Source organism: Maylandia zebra, linkage group LG8, assembly GCF_041146795.1.
Source record: "Maylandia zebra isolate NMK-2024a linkage group LG8, Mzebra_GT3a, whole genome shotgun sequence".
NCBI lineage: Eukaryota > Metazoa > Chordata > Actinopteri > Cichliformes > Cichlidae > Maylandia > Maylandia zebra.
In genome coordinates this window covers 6,229,893-6,250,698 of record NC_135174.1, presented here as the reverse complement: position 1 = coordinate 6,250,698, position 20,806 = coordinate 6,229,893, and the positions used below count along the sequence as shown (strand labels likewise).

At 42.2% G+C, this 20,806-nt stretch overlaps 1 protein-coding gene across 4 annotated transcripts in view; it reads left to right on the top strand.

Moving 5' to 3' along the window:
- Window positions 1–19,464, top strand: part of spag9b (sperm associated antigen 9b) — a 39,679-nt gene extending 20,215 nt beyond the window's left edge. For 2 of the 4 annotated variants that reach the window (XM_076887230.1, XM_076887233.1), the window contains 25 exons: window positions 1,628–1,775; window positions 5,007–5,445; window positions 5,554–5,647; window positions 5,930–6,054; window positions 6,585–6,642; window positions 7,843–7,995; window positions 8,103–8,160; window positions 8,292–8,422; window positions 8,540–8,596; window positions 10,032–10,211; window positions 11,335–11,464; window positions 11,558–11,647; window positions 11,774–11,935; window positions 12,142–12,313; window positions 12,464–12,664; window positions 12,757–12,913; window positions 13,728–13,856; window positions 13,964–14,044; window positions 14,135–14,202; window positions 14,286–14,434; window positions 14,522–14,693; window positions 14,773–14,886; window positions 15,062–15,241; window positions 16,315–16,446; window positions 16,534–19,464. In XM_076887230.1, the coding sequence (XP_076743345.1) occupies window positions 1,628–1,775; window positions 5,007–5,445; window positions 5,554–5,647; window positions 5,930–6,054; window positions 6,585–6,642; window positions 7,843–7,995; window positions 8,103–8,160; window positions 8,292–8,422; window positions 8,540–8,596; window positions 10,032–10,211; window positions 11,335–11,464; window positions 11,558–11,647; window positions 11,774–11,935; window positions 12,142–12,313; window positions 12,464–12,664; window positions 12,757–12,913; window positions 13,728–13,856; window positions 13,964–14,044; window positions 14,135–14,202; window positions 14,286–14,434; window positions 14,522–14,693; window positions 14,773–14,886; window positions 15,062–15,241; window positions 16,315–16,446; window positions 16,534–16,637 (3,484 nt within the window). In that variant the 3' untranslated portion in view covers window positions 16,638–19,464. The remainder of the gene's footprint in view (window positions 1–1,627; window positions 1,776–5,006; window positions 5,446–5,553; window positions 5,648–5,929; window positions 6,055–6,584; window positions 6,643–7,842; window positions 7,996–8,102; window positions 8,161–8,291; window positions 8,423–8,539; window positions 8,597–10,031; window positions 10,212–11,334; window positions 11,465–11,557; window positions 11,648–11,773; window positions 11,936–12,141; window positions 12,314–12,463; window positions 12,665–12,756; window positions 12,914–13,727; window positions 13,857–13,963; window positions 14,045–14,134; window positions 14,203–14,285; window positions 14,435–14,521; window positions 14,694–14,772; window positions 14,887–15,061; window positions 15,242–16,314; window positions 16,447–16,533) is intronic. The other 2 variants (XM_076887232.1, XM_076887231.1) reach the window with 2 other exon arrangements.
- Window positions 19,465–20,806: the final 1,342 nt, after the last annotated feature.

Genomic DNA, 20,806 nt, shown 5'->3' with positions numbered 1-20,806 from the left:
TAATAACACAGATCACAAAATGCACCTTTTCTCTGATAGAGGCTGGTAAAGTTGGTTTTGTGTGACTTGCCTGAGCCTAGTAGTTGGGAGCTAATTGAGTTTATGAGGCAACAAGTTATTTTTCTCCTCCCACCACTTCAGTGCCAAGGGAGTCTTTGCTACAACACCTCTCTGTGAAATCCCCATTCAGTTTTGTCACACACTTTGTGTTGTTTTGTCTAACTGATTACATCATGATGATCTGCTTTCACTGCACTGGAAAATGTCCATTTAATTTAGCAAGATCAAATTAAATGGAAGATTTTTTGGGGGAGTATAACAGTAACTGTTTAACAAAACAGAACAAAAAGGATTAAATTCAGTAAGAACCCATGGTTTGTATAGTATCACATAAACTACACTCATTAATGTACACGTCCTGCATTTTTCTGTGGTTCCTTTTTAATTAAGACCTCTGCTGCAAAATAAATGTAATCTTTAGCTCTGCTAGCAGTGTGACTACAATATCTCAGCAACTAATGGATTAAACATTGTAAAATTTGGTATAGATATTCATGGAGCTTATCAAATTCAGTCATGATGAACTTACTAAGCCAATTCAAGGTGGATTTGCACAAAGCGTAAAATCCTCTATCTATCATACAGACCTTGTCAGTCACTTGCCAAGGGAATAATATTCTTGGGATAAGTTGTTAACTTTAGTGATACCTTCACCTTTTTCTTTATGAGCACTATAATCAGGTCAGAATTTTAGTTTTAATTAATTAATGCTGTAGTTTAAGACCAACTACTAAATAATTATTAGCTTACAACTTGTGATTGCCAAGACAAACGTGTGCATGGATAATTCTTTGCTATGGGAATGACCAATGGCCTTTCTGTAGAGCTTGGAAGTATATTTGTAACTGCAGGTGTTGCTGTTGTGGTCAGTAGAAAGAATGCAGGCTTAAAACACTTTACTTTTTAAACTCGGAAGATATTTTTTTTATACAGTCTGTGGGAGTGACCCACAGTACCCATGTGGCAGCTAACGTCAGTGTATGTGGCTTTGTTTTTAAAGCCTCACATGCTGAGCAGCGAGACTAAAACGTAGACCCGGAGTTTTATTGTTCCGATAATGCGGCACTATTGTTTTTGTGCAAAGGTTATGCCTTTGAAAATTAAAATGATTAATGTGGACGTAGCTAAAGATTGACCTCAGAGACCAGCTCACATAAGTCTCTGAGGACATATGTAGGTAGGTATGCTGCAGCAGTTAATTTCCAGTAAGAAATAAAGAGCTTTCATTTTCTACTATGAAAGGCTTTGTTTAAATATTTAGTATTTGAACAAATAAAAACAAACTGCTGGTATTTGAAAAATATGTCTCATTCCTTTAATTTTTTTTTTTATTCTGAACATCTTTTCTACCTTTTATGTATTGAAGGAAATTATTCATTTACATCTTGTTTCAGTGTTTTAATGAAAGTGCTTGGATGATTTTCACATTTTCAGTTGGGATTTTTAACGTTGGCATGGCTAATTGTAAAACATTAACAGACCAGCCCCTTAGAAAATCGTTCACTCCTTCCTAAGTTGTTCTCATCACGTTTGAGTTATCCCTCTTTCTGCGTCTCTCCGTCTCCAGGAAGGAGCGTCCAGTCTCCATGGGCCTGTTCCAACTTCCTGCAGCTGAAGGCATGACCCCTGACCTCCACAGAGAACCCGTGGACACCCCATCTGAACCATGGAGATTCAACAACCTTAGCCATCCACGGTCTAACACCAGCCTCAAGGTATGACGTAGGCAGGTCACTGTTTGCACTGTTAATTCATTCCAAAGAAAGACTTCTCTTCATATCAACAATTCCAAAGTGTAAAGTTAGCAAGCTTCCCACGGATCAGATCCATGACATCATCTCGTGTTCGCTTAAGAGTTTGTGAAGCTAAATCGAAAGCATCCAGTGCCAGCAGAAACACCAAAGAAAGACTACATTTCCATCTAGAGAGAAAGGGTTGTTCAGTGTGCCCAGAATTTTTAACAGCGCGTGCGAGAGAGAGCGAGATGGGGTGGCGTGGAGCCCAGGAAACAGGGAAAGTGGTACCATTCGGGGGCCTGCCTTTAACCTCAGGGGAGGGTAGAAAGGACAGTGTGTCTTCACATTGTTGCTGTTGGTAACCATGCTTCCAGCAAAGCTCCATCATGAATATTTATGAGCATCTAATAAGTATTCATTTGTAGTTATTACACTAGTACTGGGTCAAGAGGACATTTTAAGAGTGTGAAAGTGAAATAACATTCAGTTATCAAAGTTTTGCAATGCTGGTATATCCCAGTGTATCCTTTTTCCAACTTAGCTTTTACACAATGACACGGTTTTACACTTCACTCTTAGTCCAGCTGCACAGCAGCGCCTTTGTGTTTGGTCCTCTTAGTTGACCTTTTCAGAAGATTTAGTTAATGATCCCATTCTCCCGCTGCGTTCAGCAGCTTGTATGTGTTTGTGTGCAGATGTTTTTTTGGAAGCTTAGGAAAGAGCCACAGGCAACAGTTGAGCACTGTTCTCCCCCAATTGGCTGTACAGTGTAACTATAGCAACAATGGAGTGACGCCATTGTGCAGACAAGTAACCTGAAAGGAAATACTCCCACCGGTGCAGAGGGAGGAGAATAGGTGGACTCGGAGAGGGAAGAGGGATTATGTTAGAGGAAACTGTAGCATGGATATAATTTAATTCTCTAATACTGTCTGCGAACGCCTCTTTATTCCTTTTGTGTTTGTCAAGATGACAGAGGGATCTGGATGATGGCGTTATTGTCCTGATTGATTCTTTTGCATCAGCACTGTCCTATTTATGGGATAGAGGTCTCCGGCATTAGAGGATCAAAACAATTGAGGCTTAGAAAATCGAAATGCCTCTGCTATGTGCTCGTGAACTTTAGAGGACGAACGTAATACTTGAAAGTTTTGATTTGATTGACTTTTATAGAGAGATTTCGGCAAAGCGGTGACCTTTACTGCCAAAGGAAACCTTGAACAGGACTCACTGCTATGTTTCATAAGTTCAGGCCTTTCCCACACTTTTCCTGTTGTTGGCTTTTGAGCTTTTCATCTTCCTTAGAGTGGTTTCACATTAGCGTGGCCACTATATAGCAGTAAAACTACATAGTGTGTTTAGTGAATAATTCATTTCCAATGTTTCTCAGCTTGAAGAACTGTTTTCTCCAGTCACAGTGGAAGGTGAAAGTTCACCACAGAATGTTCCCAATGTGGATGTTGATCAGGACCAGGTAGAAACTATAGCCTGTGCATCCACCAGGCTAATGTAGTTCTGTGCTCTGTCTTAGGTGGTTTGCAGGTTTTGCACTGTGTGTGTTTGTGTGTTTTAATATTTGCTCATGCTAAAAACTAAAAATACTTTGTCCCAGTGGTAATGCACGATGCTTGCCTAGCAACAGAGTGTTTTAGCAGTATCAGAAGGGGAAGTGCCTCTTTTATTAAATGAACTAGAAACAATAATTCAGGTTTAATGACATTTTAAAAGATTTGTGAAGTTGAGCTGTTTGGGGCCTGCATCCCAGATTGAGGGAAACTTAAACCTGTTTAAATGTGGAATGATTCTTTGAGGCGGAATGGACTCTGCACCAGACCTGTAACAGTGCACCACTCCTGGCATTGAGGATCCTAGAAAACTGATCAAGAAGCTGGTAATCAAGTGATCCAGTTAATTAGCAGATAACTACATGCGGCATCCACTAAACTTGGATTGATGTCCTTTATAGACTTTTAGTAATTACAGCAGCAAAAAATGCCTTGTAGCGGAATATACAGTGTAAACTGAAGCCTGTCGGAGGTGAGGTCAGATAAGTAACTGAAAATCAGTCAAAAGTGACGTTTCTTATTTCTTATATCGGAATAATCCTGCCCATGTCGGGCACAGTTTCGACTGGAAAGCTCGAGCAGCTTGTGCCAAAATAAAAATGTGTTTTCTGTCATTGAGATACATTTTTGGTTTTTAGTAAAGATGACATCAAACAAGATGATGAAAACTGCAGGATGGAGTAGTTTCAACGACACTTGGAGCACAGTCATAATACAGAGGAAAAAAGTAGTTTGGCGTATTTGCAGTACAAGCCTAGTGAAGTACAGTGGGGGAAATAATTATTTGCTATCCTGCTGAATTTGTAAGTATGTTCACTTAAAGTAATGAACAGTCTGTTTTTCTGTTAATTTCATTTTAATGGAGCGTGAGAAAGAGAGAGAACATGAACCACAAATAAAAAACAAACAAACCCCCAAATCAAATTACACAAGTCATAAAAAGATTTGCATGTCATTAAGTGAAATAAGTATTTAATCCCAAAGCAAAACATGACAGTACTTGGTGGAGAAATCCTGTTTGGCGTGCACTTTGAACAGTAAGACATTTCTTGTAGTTGGTCACCAGGTTTTCGCACATCTCCGTAACGAGTTTGGCCCACTCGTCTTTACAGAAACTCTTTAAATCTGCTGCTTGGCGACTCGAAGCTTCAGCTCCATCCACAGATTTTTATGGCAGGATTGAGGTCTGGAAACTGGCTCGGCCACTCCATAATCTTACTCTTCTTGTCTTTTAGACACTATTTGATGCCTTGTTCATCTATGGTTTTGTAATATTTTAGCTTTAATTGAATAAAGGGTTTGTTTAGCATGTTGCATTCTGGGTTGGGTTTTTGTGTGTATCCGTGTGTTTAGCTGCATGGTAAAATGTTCCCATTTTAACATGGTTAACACATAATGTTCTGTTTGAATGGAGGAAATGTAGATTCTCCTTACTGATGATGTCCTAGTGGAACTACAATTGAATGACAGTCATTTTTATGTGAACTTTGCTTGGCTTTGTTATGAATGCAGTGAGGTGCACATAACCTACTTTTTACAATTGATAAGGAGTGAATTTTAAAGTTTTAAAGACTTCCTGAGGCTCATAGTTTTATTTTTTGCTACCTCGTATCTTCTGATTGCTGTTTTCCTCCTTCACCTTAAGGATGAACTGTCCCAACTGAACTGTGGGAGTTCCAGGTCCAACACGCAAACCAACCAGGGAAGCGTCTCTAAAAACGGAACACCTGTGTCTTTACAAGATGGAGGGTCCAAATCCACCACTCCCTCGCTGGGGGGTGCCTCTAAATCAAACACCCCCACATCTAACTACAGCAATAATTCTCAGTCCACCACACCACTGTCTCCTTTTGATGGTGGTTCCACTGGCATGAGTCCCATGTCTAGTCTTGGGAGAGGGTCTGCTTCTGATGTTGCCATGGAGTCTGTGGACACCCCCTTAAAGGACCAGGAAACTTCAGATGGCCACAACAAAAACCTGGACCGGAGCAGTGGAAAGCCAGAGAGCAATAAGAACATAGCAGCGGTGCAGGAAGGACAACAGAAGGGTCCTGAGTCTGATACTACACCTCTTAAAGAGGATGGTCAGTGCTTCTCTTATCACAGCTTCTCTGTTGCGGTAACATGACTGCACTCCCTTGTAATTGTTCTCAGTTAAGACTGTGCCAGTATTAAATCTGTGCTGGTTATAGATGGAGCAGATAGCCTGGAGAAGTCTGAGGTGCAGGCTATCATAGAGTCCACCCCTGAGCTGGACATGGACCTCGCTGGCTGCAGAGGAACAAGGTACAGCAGTAACCTAAGAGCATAAGCAATAATTATGTTTATCAATGAATAATATGAAGTTATATGTATTCATCAGTTTATCTGTGAGCTTTTACATAACTATTAAAATATATATATACAATTACACTCATGTCCATCATATTCATTGTAACCTCGCTAATGAGCCTCACCTTATCAGTCCGCTTTATTGCTGATAAAAGTGCTAAAGTATTGCAAAATCACACCTTCTTCATGATAATAATCCTTTTCTCCCTTTCCTCTGTGTCCCACCTGTCCTTTCAGCACACCAACTAAAGGTGGCGTAGAGAATCTAGCATTCGACCGCAACACCGACTCTCTGTTTGAGGAGCTGTCGTCTGCAGGAAATGACCTCATAGGAGATGTGGATGAAGGAGCTGACCTGCTGGGTAAGAAGTCTCACTCTGTCAGGAGTAACGATGTAGCCTCAGTCTTTAATTTTACTACCAATTTTACCCTCCTCTCGTATTCTCTGAATTGTCTTTTCTTTGGCTGTCGGGCATTATCATCTATACAGATGAGTTTTCTGGTGTGTGTCAGTGAATTTCTCTCTCTATTAACTAGCTCATCGATTTCCTCATTTGTGTGTATAATGTGTCCCCTCTGTGACGTTTCTTTCCTGGATAGGCTGAGTAAATTATAGTGCCTCTGCTGTGCTGTGAAGAGCCGTGATGTTATAAATTAGACGTGTTAAAACGAGAGCACTTAACCTACTTGCAGAGTCTCATAAAGCGCTTTCTTATTCCCCTTTGCATGACTCTCAGACTACAACTTTTTAGGTAAGACTGAGAGAGTTAGTGTGTAGGATAGACATACACATGTAAGAACTTAAAAATACTAAACAATATAGAATAAAAAAAAATAGGTGTCAGTAAGATTTTGATATTTTGATTTAATATCGGTCTCTGATCATTTTCAGGTATGGGGCGAGAAGTTGAACACCTTATCCATGAGAACACCCAGCTGCTAGAGACCAAGTGAGTAATCACTGAAAAGTTTTGGAGGCGAGCTGTTCAAGCTGTGCCAGTTTAGTACACAAGTATTTTATTTCAATGGTAACCAATGCAGACTATTAAGAGCAGCAGAAATAAGTGTATCCCAGAGTGCTGCAAACCTGCCAGCTGCCACAGGGCGAGAGGCGCCTGGACAGGTGAGCCGCTGTGGTTGTCTGCAGACAGACAATCACTCACACTCAAACCTGCGGTTAATTTAGAAGCACTAATGAGCCTACAACAGTGCAGTTATAATACAGTGTGAGGACTCAGTTACAGCCCACAGTTTGGACCTTTTGTACTCACAGCTTCTGACACCAGTGAGTACAGACATGTCATAAACTGACACTGTGCCTCGCTAGTTAAAGCCAGATAAGTATTTATTTATTTCTAAAGACATAAGAGGGTCTTATTTTGTCACAAGCTGTTAATAAATCTGTGGTCCAATATGTCACTGTGCGTGCACCAGGAGGCACAATGTGGCTGCAGATGAATTTATGGTCATGCAGAGAGTGTGTTCGCTGTCCGCCTGTCTGTCTGCAGTGAGTTATGGTTTGGTTACAGCTGGTCTGTGGGCTTTTCTTGCTCGTGTTATTGTTGGTCCGTGAGCCACCTGCAAAAAAGAGCGGAGTTGTAACATGCAAAGCACTGAAGTGAAACAGCAGCAGAGCAACAGCTGAAAGTGTTAAAAACAATGAAAATCGTCCTCTGCAGCCACTGTCTCTGCTTTTCATGCTTTATTTTTGGATCTTTGAGGTACGTGTTTCTCCCATTCCCGATGAACTGTGCTATTACTCCCTGCTCTACTTTGGCACCAGTTAGCATTTCACAGATGCATACATGATTCATCATCTGCCTTCCAGCGGCAGTCAGGATCTCTCTCCTGCACTCTCTCCAACCGAAAAGAGTATACGGATGGACACGTATGCGGGACCATAAATTCCACTTTACTTCATTTTAAAAATGGCTGATGGGTGGAGTCATGTTTCCACCTTTAAAATAACCAGCTGGGCATTTTTTGACTCTACTTGATAGACTTTTACCACAGAGTTAAAATTGGTCAGTTTATGGATAAATGAATATAGAAATAACCAATATTGAGGAACAGAGTAATGGTGCCCCCTTGTGTTTAAAATTGATATTACAGCAGATTGTGTGTTTTTCTGCATATGTATTACTTTTCAGAAATGCTTTGAATGTGGTGAAGAATGACCTGATATCTCGTGTGGATGAGCTGTCGTGTGAGAAGGAGGTACTGCAAGGAGAGCTGAATGCTGTCACACATGCTAAGACCAAACTGGAGGAAAAAAACAAAGAATTAGAGGAAGAACTTAAAAAGTGAGTCGGCTTCAAAACACAATGTATAAATGAATTGCCCACCAGTCGAGGGTCTGCACTTTTACAGTTCTGACAGACTGAGTGTGTACTTTGTTACTCTGTCGCAGAGTTCGAGCAGAGCTGGACGAAGCCAAACAGAAGGTCAAGAATGACAATGAGGATGATGTGAGTCCTTGGCGCTTGTTATTTCTGCTTGTTGCATTCGTATATAAGTCTGAGCAGCGTAGAATGTCGAGGTATTTGACTTGCTATAAGTATCGGTTATCTTTAAGTAAAGATTGGTCTCCTGCCTGCAGAGTGATGTGCCTACAGCACAGAGGAAGCGCTTCACCAGGGTGGAGATGGCCAGAGTGCTGATGGAGAGGAACCAGTACAAGGAGAGACTCATGGAGCTGCAGGAGGCCGTCAGATGGACGGAGATGATCCGGTAACATGATCATCTGAGTCCATATATAAATGTTCTTCTGCACACAGTAAAATATATGCTAAGACAGAAAGTTTGTTAGAAATTGTTAGAATTTTTTGTTTGTTTTTTTTCTTTCAGGGCTTCAAAGGAGAACCCAACTCTTCCAGAGAAAAAGAAGTCCAGCCTCTGGCAGTTGTAAGCTCAAGTGTTTTTATGTTTTTGTTTTTTTTTAACTTGAGGACTTAAATCACGACTACCATGATTGTTGATATTTATTGCTCTTCTTCTGTATTCCATGTTTGAATGGTTTCTCCAGGATGTAGGTAAATCTGACATGATAAACATAACTGACCATTGAAGCTCTCATCTTATAACAAACCCCTAACAGAGGAGAGGAATCCAGAGAGCAGTGCCTCTGCTTTCAGTTCTCAGACCAGTCGTAGATTCTTGATTACGTTTTAAAACTGGTTGTAAAAATCAACCTCAGAAGCTTCCGAGGCTGCTGTTCTTCTCCTTTGTTAGAGTCCATAAGGATTGAGTTTGGTTTGAGGCTGGGCACTATTTGAAGCAGTTCTTTGGGACTGGAATAACTGCACTTATAAAACCGTATCTGACAAATGTGCATCTCTGCCTTTTTCCTGTGTGTCCCTCTATTCTGCCTGATGTTGTGACGTCTGTGTGCAGGAGGTGTGTTGGGAGGGTTGGTGTAGAGTGGGGAGGGAACTCAGAAATATGGGTGGAGTGTTTTGGTTGAAACAGTTAAAGATATAATAGATTTAATAGAATCTAACACCACATTTAAAAAATAAAAAATTAAAGTAGCTTTGCATGATTTACAGTTTAAAGCGATTCTTATTTATCTGGTACTGTGCCACTGTGTGTAACGAGCACTTTTAGCTCCCTTCTCCATCCATTTAAGCCAGCTTTCTCCTGATTGGCTGTCCCTTACAGACAAAGGATATAAATAGCAGTTGGAGCTGGTGTGCTCACAGTGGGCAGTTTTCCAGAGATGACCATATTAGGGTTTTCCAGTCTCTCTGACAAAAGTCCAAAAGTAGAAAAGAAAACAGTCTGAAAGGAAGAATTTAGAGCAGTGGGAGGCCTCAGCTTCAGCCTCAGAGGATTTGCTTGCACATTCATTAATTATATATATCATATATACACTAAGGAAAAGCATAATTGGTCCACTTTAATTGACAGATATTTTCTTATGTTAATTAGAAAAATGGTAAAAATGTATCACTGCATGTAGATAGCTAAAAAGCTTGTTTGCTTACTGTAGAGGAGTTGTGGGAATGTGAAGTTGTTTTTGGTCAGGCCTGTTCTGCTCTGTGTTGACTAACATCCTAGTCGGTGCTCAGTATTAACCCCGCACTCCCTGCTCTCCAGCATTCTGGATTTACAGGTGCTCTGATGCTTTTCTGTTTAGAAGACGAATTAATTCCCTGGTTTGAATGAAAGCTAGCATGGCGTGTTGGCACTGGGAGAGGAACCTTTTTTATTCTTAAACCCTACCTGTGTTGCTGGAGCTACTGCTTTTGTGTCCGCCCCTCTATATGTTTGTCTGTTTGCTTTGTTTCCCTCCTTCCCCCCTTTTTCCCTTTCCACTTCCCTGCCCTTACACCTCCAGTTTCAGCCGTTTGTTCAGCTCGTCGGGCGGAGGAGCCAAGAAGCCGGCAGCGGAGGCCCCAGTAAACGTCAAGTACAACGCACCCACCTCTCAGATTCAGCCGTCCGTCAAGAAGAAGAGCAGCACCCTGCAGCAGCTGCCCAGTGACAAGAGCAAAGCCTTTGACTTCCTCAATGAGGAGTAAGTCAGAAAACACACACACTGTTAGTCGTGTTTCCTGAGATTACTTTTGGAGCACTGACCAAAGATCACAAACATCCCACTCATATTCATTGTTAATTTTTTCAAATATTTTCTTCAGTGATAAATTCTTTGATCCAAGTGTCCAAAAGTATTCAGCTTGTTTTAGCTTTGCTATTGAACTTTTACACTAGGAAATAAGAATCCCACTTCAAATGTTCCATTCATCCATGGTCTTCCACTTCAGGGTTGCCTATCCCAGCTGTCGTAGGGCGAGAGGCGGGGTACACATAAAGACAGACGATCATTCACACTCACATTCACACTTATGGTTAATTTAGAATCACCAGTTAACCCAACCCCACTAACTGCATGTCTATGGACTGTGGGAGGAAACCAGAGTACCCGGAAAGAACCCACATGAACATGAGGAGAACATGCAAGAAAGGCTCTGGCCACGTGGTGCTGAACCCAGAACCTTCTTGCTGTGAAGCAGCACTGCTAACCACCGCGTCACCTCGCTGCCCTTCAACACACATTTGATAAATTAAACATTTAGGCTGTCAAGATTTGAGCTCTGGTCAGTGCAGCCACAGAAACACATGTGAGTTGAGGAGAAGTGAGACAAGTTGAGAATGTGCAGGAAGACACAATGGACAACAAATCAGTAATTAAATCAACGAGTAAGTCATCAGTGTTTCAGCAGTTTCCTGTACCTCGCTCAAAATCATAGCAGCCTACCTGCACCTCAGTCTGACTTATTTTGCATGTTTGTTGTGAGAAGCGGATGCCCTGATCTGTAGTCACCTTTCTTTAGTCAACCATAAACTGTGTAGAGGAGCTGAGGCGGTAGTATAGTGGCTACTGACATGAAAGAAGGCAAATCTTCAGTTGAAGAGGAAAAAAGAAAAATAATCAATGAAAAATGTTCTTTTCTTTTATTTAGCCTTTAGTCATCTATGAGTTCAATAATTTCTCATAACTTTTCTTGTCCGCTGTCTCTGAACTTCATTCAGTGGCTGTGGCCGTATGAAGCAGGGGAAGAGGAGCAAAGTTTAGCGCAGAAGAGAGATGGGGAAATGCAACATGGAGTCGAGTTAATAGCGGCTCTTTTGTCCCGCAGAGCGCCAGCTGATAGTGTGGTATCCAGGCGAGAACAGAAGAGGGCTCAATACCAGCAGGTCAAAGCCCACGTCCAGAAGGAGGATGGCAGACTGCAGGCGTACGGCTGGAGCCTCCCTAAGAAGTACAAAGTAAGGAAAGGAGAATATTAATTGTACCAAAGGGAAGTTCACACTAGAACAAAGCGTTAAATGCAGTGACTGTTTGTGTGTTTGGCTTTTCAGGCTAACGGTGGTCAGGCAGAGAGCAAGATGAAGAGTCTACCTGTTCCTGTCTTCCTCAGACCGCTAGATGAGAAAGATGCTTCTATGAAGGTTTTAAAGATTTGGTTCACAACAGGAAATATAAACATTTTGAGACTTTTGTCTCAGTAGTGTGGTGTAAGTTATTAGCTTATTATTCATATGTCTGACTGCTGTATCTGTGTGTCTGTGCTTCAGCTGTGGTGTGCTACCTGTGTGAATCTTTCTGGAGGTAAAACCAGAGATGGAGGTTCAATAGTCGGGGCCAGTGTGTTTTATAGTGACGTGTCAGGACCAGAGAGCCCGAAAAAGAAGGTTGGATCTCAGAGCAGTCTGGATAAGCTGGATCAAGAACTCAGGGTACATACGCACACACTTTGATGTGATCTTTGACCTAAAATGCTGATTTCCAAATTTGTATTTTTTTTATTCTTTGATTCTATTAAAGTAACTTTGTTCAAATTAATCTTTATTTGAATTCCGATGGGTCTTGCTGTTGTCTTTTGGAAACTAAAGGTTTGTTAATAAGTAATTTATTTTCCGCTTCTCTGTTTTTGTGGATCCAGGACCAGCAGAAAGAGCAGCGGCACCAGGAGGAGTTGTCGTCACTCGTGTGGATTTGCACCACCACCAAGTCTACTACTAAAGCTGTCGTCATTGATGCCAACCAGCCTGGGAACATCCTGGAGGGCTTCTTTGTTTGTAACTCTCACATCCTCTGCATCGCAAGCGTGCCAGGTCAGTTAATCAGTGTATTTGTATCCCACAGTTGGAGACGTTTTTTCTTTTGTCCTTTTTGTGGAGATAACTCACTTGGCATTCACTGGCCTGCAGAAAACGCACATCAGTTATAAAGAACAGCACGATTTCTCTATTAATTTTCTTCAGGTGCGAGAGAGACAGACTACCCAGCTGGAGAAGAAGTGCCTCCAAACTCTGAGGTGGGACCGGTGGGAGATGGCAACTCTTCAGCAACCAGTACCAGCTCAACAGGTGGCGACAGCGTGCTGGGAGGCATCACAGTGGTGGGCTGTGAAGCTGAGGGAGTAACAGCTGTTCCTCAGACAGCAGGAAAAGATGGAGAAGCCGGTAAGAGCTTTCGGGATCACTGCAAAGGAGTCTTCTTCTGATACATTTGCAAAAATAAAACTACTGTGCTTCTGCATGATTGGTTTCCCCAGAATCCAGACCAGCGGAAGAAGCCACAGAGGCGACAGAGACCAGCGCAGAATCTGCTGACCAACGAGAAAGCCTGCGGGAAATCTACACTGAGCACGTCTTCACAGATCCACTGGGAGCACAGCACAAAGTAGAGACGCCAGCCAACTACTCTCAGAGGTAACATCAAGAGGCAAAGTGGTGTTGTGATCCAGTCTTGCTAATAAAAGCTTCACTTTGTTTCAGAGCCATAAACAAACCACAGAGCAGCAACAATAGCTTGCTGTAAACCATTTACTGTATCGTAAGCTGCATGTAAACATTAGTGAACGATTACTGCAGTGCACCAGAGCTTCAGGTCAGGCTCTGTTTCTGCATCACTCATCGACTGTGTGCCTTTTACCTTGAAACGTGATCTATACTGAATTATATACTGTCTGATCTGCATGTTTAATGGCTGCATATCCGGCACGCACTTTATTCCTTTGTTAATCAGCTAATGTGCAAAGAAGAACTTTGAAAGATCTTCAGCAAACTTGGGGAACTATTGCTCCGGACCCTTTGAAATCTGGCTGCTTTTTGAGAGCAAAAGGGAAAGAAATGTGGGACGATTTGAGACTTTTGCTCAGTCCTGTATCTTAATCCCCAGTGCATTGCAGTGAAGCATTTAATCCATTATTCCTTGAAAAGAAAGTTGGTAAAATCAGTCCAAGATTTTTATTTGTCTCCTTTTGATTGAAGCGGCGTGACTAATCCACTCACTTTTTAAGTTTAAGACTCACAGTGACAGACGACAAACAGGACTCATTTAGAAAACTTTGTCCTTTTGGTGATCAAGCATAATGACGATAACTGACTTTTTGCTCTTTTGAAGTACAACAAACACACACAATCAGTCCTTCTTGGACACTCGGGTCCAAACACATAAGATTAAAGTGTCCCAGTGCAGACGTCTGATGTAAACACTGTATTTACTGTGTTCTCTGACGAGCAGGGAGAGCGATCTGCTGAAGGATGGCGTGAGCTTGAACCCCAGCGCAGAGGAGCAGGACCTGATGAGAGAAGAGGCTCAGAAAATGAGCAGTGTTCTTCCCACTATGTGGCTGGGCGCACAGAATGGATAGTGAGATTTTTTTCATTTTTCTTTCACTCAGCACTTTTGTAAGTGACTGAATTTAAAAACAGAAAAAAAACCCTCTGTCTAAATCGATGCACCTGCTGTGATTCCAGTGTGTACGTGCACTCCTCCGTGGCTCAGTGGAAGAAGTGTCTTCACTCTATAAAGCTGAAGGACTCTGTGCTCGGCATAGTGTAAGTGCATTCAGACAGGTGGCAGCTGGAGTTTATTTCCTTCCTATTTGCCTGTTTAAACATGTAATTCTCACACATTTCCTCCCACAGACACGTGAAAGGGCGTGTGCTAGTCGGCCTCTCTGATGGCACGTTAGCCATTTTCCACAGAGGTGTAGGTGAGAGAGTTGAGCTGTTGCCACTTCCTTCTTTAACGTGTGTACACATTATCCAGCTGTCTAACTTGAGTTTATTTTGTAAGATGGACAGTGGGACCTGACAAACTACCATCTGTTAGACTTGGGGAGGCCTCACCACTCCATCCGCTGCATGACAGTAGTGCATGATAAGGTGTGGTGTGGCTTCAGGAACAAGATCTATGTGGTGCAACCTAAAGCCATGAAGATAGAGGTACAGTAACCTCGTGGTAATGATTAGCACTTCAGAAATCTTCCCTTTGCTTCATGTCTAAACTGCTAATGTCTTTGTACACTGCAGAAATCATTTGATGCCCACCCTCGTAAGGACAGTCAGGTACGTCTGCTGGCCTGGGACGGCGACGGTATCTGGGTGTCCATCAGACTCGACTCCACCCTCAGGCTGTTCCACGCTCACACCTACCAGCACCTCCAGGATGTCGACATCGAGCCCTATGTCAGCAAAATGTTGGGTCAGTTCTACAATCGTCCGTCTTGACAACAGCAGCATGTTTTGAAAATGCAGAGATAAAAGTTTTGTCTGTGTTCCAGGCACGGGCAAACTGGGCTTCTCATTTGTCAGAATCACGGCTCTGATGGTGTCGTGTAACCGTCTGTGGATCGGAACTGGCAATGGCGTTATCATCTCCATTCCTCTGACGGAGGGTGAGTCTGAGCTGGATCTGTTTAGTTCTTTTCTAACCTCTTAGTTGAGACTTTGGTTATGCTTATTTGTTCTGTATGTGTTGCTGCCTTTATGTGTGATCTCTGAATGAGCTGTTGCAGTGTAGTAATGACATTATGTTGCTTAATAGTTGATTCACTCCTGCTCGATCATTAGCAGCCAGCAAGGTTACCAAGGCAGCAGGTAACCAACCAGGAAGTGCAGTCCGTGTTTATGGTGACGACAGTGGCGACAAAGTCACAGCAGGGACGTTTGTTCCATACTGCTCCATGGCTCACGCTCAGCTCTCTTTCCATGGTCACCGTGATGCTGTCAAGTTCTTCACAGCTGTTCCAGGTGAGCAAGCAGAAATGGACTAAACAAACTGCAGAAGCCCAAATCCTCTGCTCTAAACCACTCACAACCTGAGGGTTTAGTTTAGTTGAACAATGTGATTAATGGTGTCAAATCGTTGTTAAATAGACATGTGATATTACGGCAGTCTTTATTTACTGCAGAGTTACATTTTCTCCAAAGCTGTTCTTGGTTAGAGGAAAGAGCGGCAAGTCAACTAATCCCCCAAAACTGGAAAATTAATAAGTAAATCTCCACTTCACAGAGTAGGATACACCCAGAACTGACCAAGGAGATTATATATCTCATCTAGCCTGCTAACAACCAGGAGGGACCAGAAACCTGATGGAAAAAGATACAATAAAATAGTTACAGAATATAGAAAAAAGCAAAATATAGGGAGTTTAATCATTAAAATCTAACAAATGAAAGTATTGTGGTATGAGATTGTAAAGATTCAATGAGGAAAAGTGAAAGGACTCTAGATCCCTCCCAAACATAAGGCAGAAGGGCCCTTACCGCGTCGCGGCTGCCAGTGACGACACCTGCGGCTCTTTCTTTGAGGGGCCTCCCTTCAAGTTCAAGTTCACATTACGGACCGCAGCCAGTCTGTCAACGTGTTAGCGCGGTTAACTCATTAACGCGTTCGCTCCGTGAAGCCCCACGCACGGGGCGATCCGCGCTAACTTGCTAACGGAGATTTGCCGGGTTAATGCAGTTATGGCGTTAACGTCATTTTAACGAGATTAACGCTGACAGCACTAATTAAATGATGACAAAACAAGTGATGCAAACCTCGGCTTTCGGTCCTTGCTCGTGTTTGTTTCTTAACTCTGCATTAAAACTGAGTAGGCATAAAATCCAATGCTTTAGCACAACAACTCGGTCCTTTATTGACTAGTAATAAAGGGAAGGCAATGCTTCGTTATAGTTCCTGTCATTCTCAAACAGCTGACTAACTAGTGAGCTGAAATCTGACTGGGTGTAATTCTGGTAATTAACAAGGGCTAAATGTGAAAACTAGAAAAAAGTGGCTGAGCAGATGCAATCTGGAGTTTGTCCCTCTGTGCTTTCAGGTCACGCAGCTGCATCTGCATCGTGTGCAGGAGAAGCAGCTGGCGACAAGGCGGCAGATGCCACAACTCAGGAAGGAACTAAGTGTATGCTGGTGATGAGCGGAGGCGAAGGCTACATCGACTTCAGAATGGGTGAGTTTATTGCATGACGTGCTTACAGACCAGGCGGTAACGGTGCAGTGGTTGTAGAGGAGAACATGACGACTTGTGTGTCTGCAGGCGATGAGGACGGAGAGATGGAGGAGGCGGAGGACGCCCCCATCAAACTTCAGCCTAAAGCCGAGCGCAGCCACCTTATCGTTTGGCAGGTGACTCAGGACTGAGCTCTCGAGGCCTGATTTGCCTTTTCTCTCAAACCACGGAGTCGTCGAGGTGGGCGAGGCTTCTCTATGAGTTTAATCAGCACTTTCTTTTCTTCCTCAGTCCTGGACAGAAAGAGTAAAACAAGCAAAAACTGCTCTGAGCTCCTCCTCAACGTTAACCTTGATGCATGTTGTTTTATTATTGTTTTCTTTCTTTTTCTTTTTAATTTCATGGATTTGAAATGTAATCTGTTATAATGCCTCTTTTAGTATTATTTAATGTAAAGCGGTTGTTGAGGACAGAAGAATTACTTTTGATTTGTTGTATTTGACATTTCCAGGTTCCCTTCATTCAGTCCAGTTACTGTGTGCCCATGCTGGACTTGGCATATGTAAAATCGGTCAATGAAGACACAACAGAAAGTGGCCACATAATAGTGTAAAATGGAAAGCCTTCATTTGATAACTTTGCTTTTGAAAGTCTTTAGGTCAAATGCAATACACCACATATCAAGCTGGTTTGTGTCTGTTTTGTTTATCTATCCTAATAATCAATTTGCAGTAATGGTAGCCCAGTTTGTGCCTCGTGTGTTGCCGCTACATTCAGGCCACAGATCTGCACCACGCTGCAGAACCGAGCCCTGGAAAAAAAGAGCCCACGTGGAAGCACCAAAGATTGTAGTTCTTCTAATGGCCACTAGAGGTACCACAGACTTCCATGTTATTATTCCCAACTTCACCCATGAGAATAACTTCGAAGCCTGTACAGCTAATTAGTCCGTTCAACACAAACACATACAATCAGTGTTTCTTTGTTTGTTGTTTTTTTAAATATGCAACTTATAATTCTGGACTCTGCTGAATGAGGAATGTGAGCAATCAGGCTGCTGAGTTTTACATTCTCAAATTTCGAGTCACTGAAATGAACTTCTGCATCATGTTTGTGCTGTTTGTCCTTCCAATTTTATCAGACAAATAATTTCATGCTGTGAGGTACAGGCTGTTTCTGCTTTGGTTTTGGTGAAATTCTAGCATTTGATTAGTCTTACTGTAGTGTCTGTAGTTACACCTGCACAATTTAGAGATGCAGCAGCAGTTTGCAGCATTTGCAGCAGCAAATGTTGCTCTATAACAACTATAAAATGTCTCGTTTTGCACAGGTATTCATGGTCCTCTTGAAAATGTTTCCTGGCACTTCATGTAGTGCTGCTTCGTCTGTATGAATCTTGGGACATAATTTGATTTTGAGATTTTTTTCCCCCCCTCCCAGGACGTGTCTTTAGACTCTGCATGGTTGGGGTTGTTGTGTTTCCTGAAAATCCGATGCTTAGCTCTGTGACTGAACCCAGTGTTAATGAATGAGAGGCACAAACTGCAGCTCTAACGGAGTTGCAGTAGCAGCTACCATTTTAACTCACTCACAGAACATTTGATGACATAACAAGCAGAAGCTGCTGTGTCTGTATAAACCTAAAGAAAGGACTTTCTTTAGGTTTACACACCACAGACTTGTACTGAATCCAGGATGAGGTCGAGTCCTTTGGCTCTTTGATATGCGTGAGGACTGATTTAAAGGCTTTGAGTGTAACAGAGTATTAATTTTTTTCTCAAAACAATGCTCTGATTGTTACCAAAGGTTAAAGAATATAAAGTTTTCCACATGCTAAAACAATAGTTGTGTCTGGTTTAAGTGATGGCACCTTTCTGCAGCATGTGAGTCTGCCTCCATGTAGATACTGTGTGAGTTTTTCTAACAGAATTCCTAATGTATAGATGAGATCTATTTTTAGACTTTGATATGTGGGAATATTTTTAGGGTATGGGAAAAGAGAATGTGCTGCTGGACCTAAAACTGAGAGGATAAAAAAGCCACACTGAGGATTATCACCCCGTGTCCCCCCAACCACCCCCCAAAATTCTTCTTTTTAATAGGAGGTCAAAACTGGAACATATGTGTCAATTAGCAATATCGCAGCCTGGCAGCAAAGCCCCGTTTGCCATGTTCCATATGAACGTTTCTTTTTCATGTCTGTCCCCACTGAGTGCAGTGTGTCAGATGTCCACTGGAGACGGTCTCTGGCCTGCGTGTCAGCACGCTGCACTTTTGTTTTGTTCTTTGTATTGAACCACTATAGCGGAGGCCTGTTCTCGTTTTGCGAGGGTGTGTGTGTGTTTGTGCGTCTTCTCTCCAGGAGAGAAGAGTAATTATATTGCAATTTAGCCATTTCAGTATTTATTTACAATGATTGAGCCTTTGCAATTCAGATTGTATCTTTGTACATGGAATATGAATATATATGTATATGTATGTATATGTATATGTATATGTATGTGTATATATATGTATATGTATGTATATATATGTATATGTATATATGTATGTATATGTATATGTATGTATATATATGTATATGTATATATATATGTATATGTATATGTATGTGTATGAAACATGAATGTGGCTTGGGTTTTTTGTTTATTGTATGACTTTACTCAGCTATGCACCTCTGAAGCGGAGTGAGCGTGGGGTGTTTGAAAGCAGAAGCCCTGCTGCCTGTCAGCAGACGCATCAGTTTCCACCTCCAGCGTGGGAAATGAAGTCAAACTGAAGTCTGGGAGGCACTGATTGGGCGGCTCCATCCCATCACAGCACGACAGAGGAAACTTTGTTGTAGAGCCTTCAGCAGAGCTCCTCCACACAGCTGTGTCATCCCTCCCCTCTGCGACTGCTTTCATTAACTCAGCAGGGGCTCCTCCTCCATGTTTGCAGTACAAATATCTTGTACGTCTGCAGCATCTATAGCCTTACTTATTTTTAACAATCAATTAAAGCAACTTTTGTGGGCAAGTTTGGTCTGCTGGGTATATTATTATGATTATTATTATTGGTTATTATACACATGGTGGCTCTGCTTGTAAAGTGAAACGAACAGAGCCATCCATCCAGTAACACTTTAGAGTTACACCATCATTAAACTGTAAATCACTAATTGAACTTTTGTTACAAACAGTAAACTATTAATGAAATGTTGCGTGTTTTGTAATCTGTGTAATATTATTTGTATTGCTGCTAAACATTAGAACTAATGTTTGTAATATTTGGATTATTATTCAGTTTCGATGTTATTTGTAGCTCTTTTAGTCGAGTTGTGTCAAGTCGAATAGGTAGTGATGAAAAGGGACATAACAGTTTACAGCAATGACCATCTTAAGATGCTTTCATTTTGTATCCACTGTTGGCCCGATGGTAGCGAAAAATCACAAGACTGAACCTGCAGGCGGCCATTTGTCCCATTTCATTTAGGCACTAAAACAGTTTATATTTAGGGGAAGATTTCGGTTTAGATCCAAATCTGAGCCATTATGAAGGAGACCTCACAATGTCTGTGACAGGAGGCATGAGCTGAAGGATGCCAGTTGCTTTGTAACCTTAACCTAAACTAAATGGCGGTATTTGACATCCTGGGATGGGCTCACTGATCGGCAATGACTCCTTGCTGGTTTAAAACAAACAAAGAAATCTGGTAATTATTAACACTAATTTTATTAGACTTTTAATTTTATTTTGTCCGTCCGTATCTGGAAGTCCCACAGGATCTTAGCTCAGCCATTCTCGACCATTTCTCCCATTTTGATCTTGGGACTTCCAGTCCATACTCGGCACAGATATTCCTGTATACTACGCCGGCCACTTGGTTATGGCGTTCCATGTATGCCCTGTCTGCTAGCATCTTGCACCCTGTTATGTGCTGGATTGTCTCAGGGGCATCTTTACACAGCCTGCACCTGGGGTCTTGCCTGGTGTGATAGACCCCAGACTCTATGGATCTTGTGCTCAGAGCTTGTTCCTGTGCTGTCTAACAGTCCAGCCACTGGCAGGACTTCTAGATGTCAGCCACTTCCTCTATCTGCTGGTGGTACATACCGTGCAGGGGCCTGTCCTTCCATGATGGTTCCTCCTCTTTCTTGGGTTTCTGCTGCCTTTGGTATTCACTGAGCATGCGGTCGGTTCTGGCCATCTTCCTGATGTATTCATGGATGTTTGTTGCCTCAATCGAGACTGTGGTACTGACACTCACTACTCCCCGGCCTCCTACTTTCCACTTAGCATACAGCCTCAGGGTGCTGGACTTGGGGTGAAACCCTTATTAGATTATTCTGTTATTATATGTTACCTTATATATGTAATC